General features: G+C 30.2%; 1 protein-coding gene across 9 annotated transcripts in view; it reads left to right on the forward strand.

Annotated features, from left to right (window-relative positions):
* The window catches only part of Triqk (triple QxxK/R motif containing), a 72,668-nt gene that overhangs the window by 35,554 nt on the left and 24,748 nt on the right, over positions 1 to 12,366 (forward strand). For 6 of the 9 annotated variants that reach the window (XM_021728657.3, XM_078016928.1, XM_078016925.1 and 3 more), the window contains one exon: positions 4,410 to 4,491. In XM_021728657.3, coding sequence (XP_021584332.1) covers positions 4,431 to 4,491 — 61 coding nt within the window. In that variant the 5' untranslated portion in view covers positions 4,410 to 4,430. The remainder of the gene's footprint in view (positions 1 to 4,409; positions 4,492 to 12,366) is intronic. The other 3 variants (XM_021728658.3, XM_078016926.1, XM_078016923.1) reach the window with 1 other exon arrangement.

The raw sequence follows: 12,366 nt of genomic DNA on the forward strand, positions 1-12,366 counted from the left end.
AGTTTAGCTGGGTCTCAGAGCAAGTTATCTCCTCAGGGAATGTAGTGTTCTTTATAAAAGGAAGTGATGAGACATAATCTCTAAGGAATTTAATTGTGAAAACAATCTTGGTATTGTACATGCTAATATAAATCTGTTATTCCCTTTCCGCATCTATCACAACACATTTTAAATTGTGGCTGATCTTGTATGCAAATAGCTGTCTTATTAGAAATTGCGGCTGTATGTGCTAATGTCTCCCTGGATTTCTTGGGAGTTTTCTATCTAACCATCAAAGCAATAGAAATGAATGATGATTACTGCAAGACTTTGAAGAACAAAGAAAAGTCAGGACATTTTAGAGGTTCTAGATACATGAGGCATTGACAGTTTGAACCATACAGATGAATGGGTATTTCTTTATTGAGGTAATTTAAAATAGCCTCAATGTGTTTATTAGTAAAGTAAAATATTTTTCACTTTCTTGTGTTTGTTACAACTAATTAAATGCAAGTTTTTTAAAGTGTGCATTCTATAGATGTTTTTTGTTTTACCATTTGGTGAAATGATTTTTGCTTATATAAATAATTGGATATAATTTCAGAAACAATAGTAAAAGTTAAAAGTTTTAAAATTAAGATTATTAACAATCTTTAAATAATTAAGAATAAAAATTGAAAATCAATTGATAATATATTTCCTTGGTGGAAGTTGTTTTAAAATTTTTATATTCAGAGACTATTATACCTATAAAATGTGTCTGTTTATAGAGCACAGGCCCTGATAAAAATTTAAATACTTTGCTATTTTTGTCGTACAGAGCACATTTACAAATTAGTGAAATTCAGTTTCCTTTAGTGAAAAGATATTCTCAATTGACCCCTTACTTTTTATTTACTACAGGCAATGAATGAATAAAATACTGGCCACTAAATTGTTAACTCTTCCTGGGATGTTGGTTTAAATGATCAGGAAGGAAATTCAGAGTAGCCATCTTGGCAGATAGCTTTTAGTAACCTGATTTTCTTTTTACACATATTCCATAAGGATAAAAAACAAAACTATACTGAAAAAGGGATATTATCTTGTGTATTTATTTGTATAAATTAACTTCTCTCATAAATTGAGTGATATCTTTTCTAGCCTCACACAATTAAGATAAAAATAACAACTCACAATTAATAATTGCAAAATCACTATGCAAATGGATTTTCTATATGAATAAATTATAATATATCTATGAACATTATTTATGGTGCTTGTCTTGACAATTATTTTGAATGTTTTGAATTATAACAAGTAACTATAGGATTAGAGATACCTTGGTTTCATTTATAAAATTTAAGAAATGTGTTATCTTATATGAAAAATTAAATGGTTTATTAGAGTGGAAGTCTTAATTTTTTAACTGTCATTTTTGAATATATTTATATTCCCAGATATTGCTTTAATACTATAAATCTGAATATTATTATGATTAGAAAGATAGGTTTTAGGTGAATTTAATAATTTTCTTCCATGTAAATAGAAATTATTAAATTAGAGATGCCTTTTACTATGTTATATGGGATCATTTTAGCTATCTCTGTGAGAATATAAATACACACACACACACATAAAATACAGTTTGATCTGAACAGATTTCAAATGCACTTGGTGTTTTAGAACCTTAATAATGCTTATTAAAATATTTGCAGTTTGATAATTGCATCCATTTATACGGAGAGATCTCTACTCATTTGTTTTAGTTGAAGTAATACCAACTACTTTAACAAGTAGATGTAAGAAATGTATAGTGGCTCAAATGCTGCAAGTTTATTTCTTGTTCTCAAAAAAGTATGAAAGTGAAAAATAAGTTGGTTGGAGAGCTTTCCTCCATGCACTCATTCCAAATCCAGGCTGTCACAGAGTCTCTATCCTCATTTTATCATTTCTTAATCCATTCTCATCTCAACCAGATAAATTAGTATACATGAAAAAAATTTATGTCAGTTCTAGAAGTAGGAAGCAATTTACTCACATTCTATTGGCTGAAATCACTGATGTGCCCACAACTAGTGAGAGGAAGCTGGCAAGTGTAGCCAAATATGCCTGGGTAAAAAAAGAAAAGCATGTATTTTTGTGAGCAACCAAAAATTTTTACGATTTTTGACCTTTCTGGCCCTAAAATAGCCATGTACGTCCTTTTCCTGCCTCTTCAGTAAGAGAAAACTTGATAGAGTTTATAACTTACTGCATCCAGTTCAAAACCAAGAATCTAAAGCTAATAGCTAATAATGCACAGTCTTCTCAAGTTAGGATGTGGTTACTTGAGGTTTATAGACCATGAAATTTACCCACTTTTTTCCAGCCTCACCAAAAGAAGATTCTTGCTTAGACCCCAATTATGATCCTTTCAGAGGAACTCCTTCATTTTTTTTCTTTATAATTCTGTTTTAAATATAGAGACCCAAGCATTGGTTTTCACTTTTAGACCTTTTTAAATGAAGTTTTTGCTTTCTTGTTAAATGTAGTTCCCTCAAATATTGCAAAGCTTCTTACCATTTCTAGTGAGCTCCTTGTACCAATAATTGTATGCTAATTTCTTTTGTACATATAATTCTCAACATAAGCTTTGTTTCTATGCTTTGGTTCTATCCTGTGATTCTCTGTTTTTACCCAAGAAGTCTACTTGTAAGTAATTTGAAGTAATAGGCTCAGTTTAGACAGTAACATCCTTAATCTTTGTTTCTGTCTGTCTGTCACCCCTTCTCTTTCTGTTTTGAGCTGAGAAATTTTAATATGTTTTTTATTTTTCAAAGTCTTTTTCAGTTTTATTTCTTGCTGTTTTGTTTTTAGCAATTAGCATTACCATCTCATTAGTCCCTAATTTACTGGACTTTCTATTTCTTAATATTTTTGTTTGTGAGCTGAGCAGTTCTTGCCTCACTTTATCTTCTCCTTATAGCACCTTAACTAAAAGCAGTGAAGAACAACTTCTCTTGCACCAATGTTGATATTATTTTAGCAAAACTTATATCTGTAATGAATAAAACCCACAGATGTATAAGAACTCAATTACAATTGAATTTTGTTCCTTTCTCATAAGTGGGATAATAGGGTGGTATTATGATTTGGATGTGAGATGACCCCAGAAAAGTTCATATGGCAATGCAGAGATGATTGAAAGTAAATTGATTAGATTAATAAGAGCTGTAACCCAACCAGTGGGTTAATACATTTGATGTGTTAATAATTTGAATTTATTTCTGGGTGGGCACTGTAGGCAGTTACGATATGGCTGGAGGAAGTAGGTGGGGGGGGTGTGCCCTTGGGGAATATATTTTGTCCCTGGCTCTTTGCATTCTCTCTGCTTCCCAGCTGCTATGTCTCCACCATCCCCTTCCACCATGATGATCAGCCTTATCTCAGGCCCAGAGCAATGGAATCAACTGACTATGAACTGAACCCTTGAAACTATGAGCCCAAGTAAATTTTCTTACTCTAAGTTGTTCTTGTCAGGTATTTTGATCATAGCAGTAAAAAGCTTACTACTACTACAAGTGATAGAGAATTCATGAGAATACTCTTCTCCATTCCCACCCAGTCTGACCAAATTTCTGTTTCTACAAATGTAACTTGGAGATATCTGGAGTTCATTTCCACTTGAGCCTATTAGAAGGGGAAAAAGGATGCAGGATTATGCTTGAGAGATTTTCATGCTAAAGTTTGAAAGTGATGCATATCATTTCCATTCAAATTTTTTTAGGAAAAACTCAATTTTATACTTGAATTTAGGCTAAGCAATATTGTATAATTGTGCAAGCAAGAAATTGGAATACACATTTGGTGAGCAGATTATAATCTTTATTTAAATATAATAAACAGAAATAGTAGGATTTGAAAGATAATATTGAGGATTAATGAAACAGTATATATAGTATATAAAATATAAATAAATGGTAGTATCCTTATTGTTTACAGTAAGATGGACACCACTAGAAGCTAAGTCATCCATTTTGTCTACAAACAGAATACAAATTTCCTGAAATTCAAACTTTTGCCTTCTTATCTTGTGCAATGCAGTAGGTAATTGGTACAAAACATGCGACCAAGAGCAAGCATGTAGCCCCAGCCCATTTGAATAAATACTATGTGATTTTCACATTTACAGATAATATTATCTAACAGTGTGGTTTAATTGAGCATTGATATTTCTTGATAAAATAAATGTTTCCAAGAACAAATGATTGGAAAATTTAATTACCAGCAATTGTATCCTTGATAATTTATTTGAAAGAATTTTGTGTTCTTTATGGATATCTAATGGGAATAAGTCAAAGTCATTTTTACCCATTGCTTTAAAGATGAATTTTAAGGAATAAATTATTCCTGAAGTTTGTAGATAGTCTTTTTAAGGATTTCATTATAATTGTTTTCTTTCTTTTCAGCAGGCATTTTGGAGATCAAAGATGGGTAGAAAAGATGCTTCCACTATAAAACTTCCTGTTGATCAGTACAGAAAGCAAATTGGTAAGCAGTGAATTCCCTTTGATACACTCCTGTGAGTTAAGATAAAGAGAAAAGCAATTATGCATGATATTAAGACATAATTTTTTTGTAATACATATGATACATAGAAATGTACAAAGAAAAACTTAGAGATTTTAAGAGCAAAAACTATATTTAGCCAAGCTTGCCATAAAAATACATACTTTATGTACTTGTCATACATGTGTGTTTATACAATATTAGTTACATACTAGATCTCAAGGAAAGACCCTCCAATTTTAAAGAAGCAATATTCAACATATTCCTCTAGGAAAGTGTAGAAAATTGGAAATCAGAAGAAAAAATTTAACTTTTCCTCCCCACCCACAGTGCACTCCTTTTGTGTACCCTTTCATCCCTGCTAACTCTCATTCTTTTGGAAATAAAAATGTAATACGTTAATAAAAATATGTCTTTTAGTAACTGAAGAATAAATAAAGAATTTCCAGGAGAAGTCAGAAAATAATTAAAAATAATTGATACCAAAACATAGGGTATATATTTAGTTCATAAATATGACACAAATGTACATGCCATAAATTTTTGAAAATTTTAAAACAAAATCTGCAAAACAAAAGACATGCAGAAAAAGTAGAATAATAATAAAGTAAAATAATAATAATCTGGCATACATACAGCCAATTAAGACTTTTTTGTATTGTTTCCAACAATATACAGGTTTAGAAAAGTGATATATATACAAACACACACACACACACATGTATATATATATATACACATACTTACATAAGTATATACACATACATAGATATACACATATATAACAATAATTACTATAATCAATCCAATTAAAAGTCATCATTTTACATAGTTACCTTTTTTGTGTGTCCTCAGAGCACCAAAAGTCTACTCTTAGCAATTTTCGGTTATGTACCTTATTAATTATGGTCCCCCTGTTGTACATTAAATCCCTAGATTTATTCATCATATGTGATTATAACTTTGTACCCTTTGATCTATGTGTACCTATTGCCCCCTCCCTTACCTCTAGTAAGCACCCCTCTTTCTCTATGTATTTGCCTTTTGTTTTCCTTTCAGGATTCCAAATACAAGATATCATGAAGCATTTTTATTTCTGTGTCTGACTTATTTCACTTACCATAATGCCTTTTGGGTTTATCCATGTTGTTGCAAGTGGCAAGAGATCATTTTTTTAAGGCTGAATGACATTTCATTTTATGTATGTATGTTTATGTGTGTGTGTATATGTGCATATAGGCATATAGGCATATATATATATATATATATATATATATATATATATATATATATACATATTTATGTACACACACCCCAAGTCTATCTTGCAATCTGTCAACTGACAATGAGGTTGTTTCCGTATCTTAGCTATTGTTAATAATGCTGCATTGAACATAGAAGAGGAAATATCTCAACAAAGTACTGATTTCCTTTCTTTTGAATATATAGTTAGAAGAGGAATTGGTTTTACTTTTAATTTTTTGAGGAATCACTATAATGGCTCCACCAATGGTACAGTATTTGCTGTTCTCCATATTGTCACTATCAATGTTACTTTCAGTTTTTAAAATACTTTTTTATTATATCCATCTTAATAGGAGTAAGACTGTACCTCACTTTTGTTTTATTTGCATTCCCCTGATAACGAGGGTAACTGAGTACATTTTCATGAACCTGTTGACCATTTTCCTGTCTTTAGAAAAAGATCTGTTCTGATTCTTTGCCCATTTTTACGTCAGGTTTTTTCACTATTGGGTTGTGTGGTTTACTTACGTATTTTGCATTAACTCTTTCTCAAATATAGGCTTTTCACATATTTTTTCTACCATGCCATAGGTTGCTTTTTCATTGTGTTCATTGTTTTCTATCCTCTGCAGAAACTTTTAAGTTTAAAGTAGTTTTTCTTATCTATTTTTAACTCAATTTGCACTTTCAGTATTTAATCTGTTTGACTTGGTTTTGTGTGTGGTGTAAGATTAGAAACTAGCTTCCTTATTTTGTAAGTTGATATTTCATTTAAGCAGCATCACTTATTGAAGAGACTAATTTTTTCCCATTGGTCAGTCTTGGCACTCTTGCCAAAGATCACTGGTCCATACTCATATAAAACTGTTCAATTGATCTATATATCTGATTTTATGTTAGTGTCATACTGTTCTGATTACAGTGGCTTTGAAATAGATGTTTGGAATCAGGAAGTGTGATGTCTCCAGCTTTCTTCTTGCTCAAAATTGCTTTGGCTATTCAGAATCTTTAGTGGTTGTATATGAATTTCAGAATTGTTTTTTTTCCTATTTCTGTAAGAAATAACATTGAAGTTTTGATGGATATTGCATTCAATCTGTAGGTAGCATGGATATGTCAACAGTATTAATTCTTGCAATCTCTGAACATGAAGTATCTTTCCTTTAATTGCACTTGCTCTAATTTCTTTCATCACTCTTTTATGATTTTTCAGTATACAAGTCTGTTGCTGCTGTGTATTTTCTTCTTTTTGATGCTATTAAAATGAGATTGTTTCCTAAATTTCTGTTCCAGAAAGTTCATTGTCAATGTATAGAAATGCAACTTCAACTAATTTTATTTATGTTGAGTTTATGTCCTGCCACTTTGCTGAATTCATTTACCAGTTCTAACAGTGTTTTTGTAGAGTCTTCAGGGGTTCCATATAAAAGATCATACTACTTGCAGAGACATTTTTACTGTTTCCAATTTGAATGCCTTTGATTTCTTTGCCTTGCCTAATTGCTCTAGATAAAAATGTGTTGAATGGAAGTGGTAAGAGTGGGCATCCTGGCTTTGTTTAAGATGTTAGAGGAAAAGTTTCAGTTTTTTCATCATTGAATATGATGTTGACTATTGGTTTGTCATATATGGCCTTTATTGTGTTGAGACATTTTTTCTATGTTTAATTTGTGGAGAATTTTTATGATGAGAAGTTGCTGAATTCCATCAAATACTTTTTCTGCTTCTGTTGAAATTATCCTGTGATTTCTATCCTTTATTCTGTTAGTATACTGTATCATATTTACAGCTGCGGCATATGTTGAACTATCCTTGCAACGCAGGGATACATTTTTGGTCATTGTGAATGATCTTCTTAATTGATATTGAAATTTACTTTTATTGAGGATTTTGGAACTGTGTTCATTGGAAATGTTGGCTAGTGGTTTTTATATATTTTTATATATTTTATTTTCATATTTTTTCCTTTGTTTTTTCCTTTGTCTGGCTTAGGTTGTTGGCTTCATAAAATTAATCTGGAAGTGTTCTCTCTTATATTTTTTTGGAAACATTTAAGAAGGACTGGCATTATTTTTTTTTAAATGTTTGGTAGAATCTGCCTATAAAGGCCTCTGGTATGGGGACTTTCTTTGTTTCTGGTTACTGATTCAGTCTCCTTATTTGTTATTTCTATGTCTAGGCTTTCTATTTATTTTTAATTGTATCCTTGTTAAATTTCTAGAAATATGCCCATGTTTTTAGAAATGTACTGTTTCTTCCAGTTATTCAATTATTGGCATGTAATTCTTCATTATAGTCCATTATGATCTTTTTCATTTCCATGGCTTCACCTATATTATATGCTCTTTCATTTATGTGTGTATTTATTTGAATCCTTTTTCTTTTTTCTTAGTCCTGGTAAGGGTTTGTCAATTTTATCTTTCTAAAAAACTCTTCATTTTGTTAATTTTTAAAAATATTTTGTGTTTTGAACAACCAACAATAAAAAAAATAAAAAAAATAAAATAAAATAAAATAAAAATATTTTGTTACTTATAGACACAATAACTTTATTTTGTTAGTTTTTTTTAAATATGGTGCTGAGGATTGAACTTAGTGCCTCACATGTGCAAGGCAAGCGCTCGATTGGAAGTCACAACTCCAACCCCCTTGTTAATTTTTCCTATTGCATTTCTTCTCTCTATTCCATTTATTTTTCTCTAATTTTTATTATTTTATTTTTTCTTCTAACTTTGTACTTAGTTTACTCTTTTTTCTAATTTCCTGAGATGTAAAGTTAGGGTATATACTTGGGATATTTCTTTTCTTTTAAAATGTTGTTCATTACTATATATGTCTGTTAGTACTACTGTCTCAGTTTGTTTTCTATTTGTATAAAATCTGTCTGAGACCTGGTGATACATAAATGAGAGAGAATTTGTAGCTCATTGTTCAGAAAGCTGAAAAGCCCAGAGGATAGTATCCACATCTTATGGCAGCCTTCATGCTCCAGAAGACATAGAAAAAGGTACCACATGGCAAGACAAAGAAAACATGGTCAGCTCAGTCTCTCTTCCTCTTCTTATAAAGTCACAGATTCCATTATGTGGGTATACCCTGATGATCCTATGTAATCCCAGTTACCTCCCTTTTGCTCCAACTTCAAATATTATCAACGTGAATTTAGGGATTACATTTCCACATGAGTTTTGGAATTGTCATTCAAACTATTTCAACTACTTTTTCTAGAGCCAATACATTTTGATATATTGTGTTTTCATTTCCATTTGTTTAAAATTTTTACTTATTTCTCTTTTGAGTTTTCTTTGACTCAATGGATGTTTAATTTTATACATTTGTGAATTTTCCCATTTTTCTTTTCTTTTTCTTTTTTTTCCTTTTTTTTCTTTTTTTATTGTTGGTTGTTCAAAACATTACATAGTTCTTGACATATCATATTTCACACTTTGATTCAAGTGGGTTATGAACTCCCATTTTTACCCCGTATACAGATTGTAGAATCACATCAGTTACACTTCCACTGATTTACATATTGCCATACTAGTGTCTGTTGTATTATGCTGCCTTTCCTATCCTCTACTATCCCCCCTCCCCTCCCCTCCCCTCCCCTCTTCTCTCTCTTTTTATTTTTTAATTGATTTTATTTTTTTAAATACACGACAGCGGAATGCATTACAATTCTTATTACACACAGAGTATAATTTTTTTGTATATAAAGTATGTTCACGCCAATTTATGTTTTTATACATGTACTTTGTGGGTTTTTTGCATTACAGTTCTTATTACACATATTACCACAATTTTTCATATCTCTGTATATAAAGTAGGTTGACACCCAATTTGTGTCTTCATTCATGTACTTTGGATAATGATGTCCATCACATTCCACCATCCTTGCTAATCCCTTGCCACTTCCCTTTTTTTTTTGATGTAAAAGGATGAATATTTATTGTTCTAACTTTATTTTTCTTTCTTTTTTAAAATTTGTTTTATTATTAGTTGTTCAAAACATTACAGAGCTCTTGACATATTTCATACATTTGATTCAAGCAGATTATGAACTCCCATTTTTACCCCGTATACATATTGCAGATTCACATTGGTTATACATCCACGTTTTTACATACTGCCATACTAGTGTATGTTGTATTCTGCTGCCTTTCCTATCCTCTACTATCCCCCCTCCCCTCCCCTCCCATCCCCTCCCCTCCCATCTTCTCTCTTTACCCCATCTACTGTAATTCATTTCCTTGCCACTTCCCTTTCCCTCCATCCTTCTTCCCATCATTTTGCTTTTCTTATTGATATCTAATTTCATTCCATTGTGGCCAAAAAAAAAAGATATTTTGAGTGTTTTCACTCTTCTTAAATTTGTTGAAACTTGTTTTGTAACCTAGAATGTGTACTTTTGCTATTGGGTGGAATGTCATATATATATATATTTTTTCTATAGGATTTTTATTTGTTTCTTTCTTGATTTCTGTATGAATGATCTATCAATTAATGAAGTCTCCTGCTAATATTGTATTGTTTATACTTCCCTCTTCAGTACCATATATGCTGTGATGTTGGGTGCATATGTAGTAGGTCATTCATATCATAGGTTCCATATACATGGATTCAACTGAGTACAGATAAAAATGTTTGGAAAACCAAACTGCATCTGTAATGAGTATGTACAAACTTTTTTCTTATCAATATCCCTGAATAATATAATACAGCATAACATCATTTACATAGCATTTCTTCATATTAGTTATTATAGGTAATCTAAAGAAGATTTAAAGTATAAGGGAAAACATGTATAAGTTATGTGCAAATACTACACCATTTTATAAAAGGGACTTGAGCATCCATGGATTTTGGCATTGAATTCTTGCAATTCCTGTGAAAATAGAAGCACGCCTATATACATTTTTAATTATTGCACCTTCTTGATTAATTGACTCATTTATCATTATGTAATGCCCTTCTTTATTTCTTACATTAGTTTATTTTTATCAAGTATAGCTACCCCTGCCAATTTTTATTTTGTAACTACTGCATATCCTGTTCTTTTTGCATGTCTTCATTTTTAGCCTATGTATGTTATTAAATCTAAAATGTCTCTTATTGACAATAGGTAATTGAATCCTTTTTTAAAAATCCATTTTGCTGTTCAATCTTTTGATAAGTGAGTTCAATCCATGTACATTTAAAGTAAATATCTGTAGAGAAGGAACTACTATTGACATTTTGTTGTCTCCATGTGTTTTGTGTTTCTTTTGTTGCTCTTTCCCTCTCTTGCTATATTTCTTTGCAATTTAATTATTTTTATAGTGAAATACTTAAGACTTTATCTTTTTCTCATCTATTATATTTTTTTCCTTGTGGTTACCATGAGGCTAGCGCTACACATAATGGTGTAGTTTAAACTGATAACAACTTAACTTCAATTACATACAAAAATTCTTCACATTTGTCTCCTCAGACTAATTTTTAACCTTGTTTTTTGTTCAGAGTATTTTCTGTATAATATTTTTTTATATTAAGGTTTTCTCTTTGAGTTATCATGTAGTCAATTTATTAAAATTCCTTTTGTGCTTGAAAGGCATAGGTATTTTCTAATATTTGGATGCATTAATACTTATGTTAATTATGGTGTTGCATTTTATTTTGTACTTGTATACTCTAGCTATAATTTTTACAAGAAAGAGAATTATAATATCCTAAAACTGTGAAGCTTTTAATTGTTGTATTTCTTTTTTATTAATTTCTGCTTTATATATTTTGAAGCTAGGTGATTATTGCTTAGCATTTGCAAATTGATATATATTTATTATATTTCCCCCTTTCCTATTATTATGACCTCTATATTTATAAAGTTCTCATAAAGTTTTTCTTAGAGTTCTTTTTGTTTTATATTAATATTGATAAATCACATTTCTTTAGTATTCTGATCTTTTTATCCTCTTATTTTCATCTTTACTTTAATGTTTACATGATTTTGGTATAGCCTAAAATTCTTTTTAAGCAGTTTCAATCCAATTACATTTATTGTGAATTAAAAAATCTACATTTATCCAATTTTATTTTATATTTCATATTTCTGGTGACTTTTCCTTGCTAATCTTTATTCCAACCTTCTTTCTTGAAAATTTTGGTCATTTTTATTCTTTAAATTTTTTAAGTTTTTCTTTCATTTTTTTTCCTTCCATTTTTTGTTACCTTAATATTTTTCTAGTATATTTGACTAATATAAAGTGTACCAAGTTTTAAATTCTTAAATTTAGTTTTTCTTTCCTATTTTTCATGTCTTTTTTATTTGTAGCTATGAAATTTAAGTATTCCTCATGTCAGAAGATCCTAATTTTTTTCTTCACGCTAGTGATTTACATGGAAGTCATTTAATAAATATTTGCTTAAATATCAATAAAGCAACTTCCCTAATCTCAGATAATTACAATTCTATTTACCTGTTTTAACCTAGTGTTTGTATTAGTCTTGATTGTTCTATCATATCTCTTGAAATGATAAACTTACTGAAATGTTTTATGTATCTTTTTGAAGCCAGTTTTTTCTTGTTTTACCATTGTTTTTCTTTGATTTTACTTCCTTATATCCTCAAGTTCT

This window comes from Ictidomys tridecemlineatus, chromosome 7 (genome assembly GCF_052094955.1).
Source record: "Ictidomys tridecemlineatus isolate mIctTri1 chromosome 7, mIctTri1.hap1, whole genome shotgun sequence".
NCBI classification, from domain to species: domain Eukaryota; kingdom Metazoa; phylum Chordata; class Mammalia; order Rodentia; family Sciuridae; genus Ictidomys; species Ictidomys tridecemlineatus.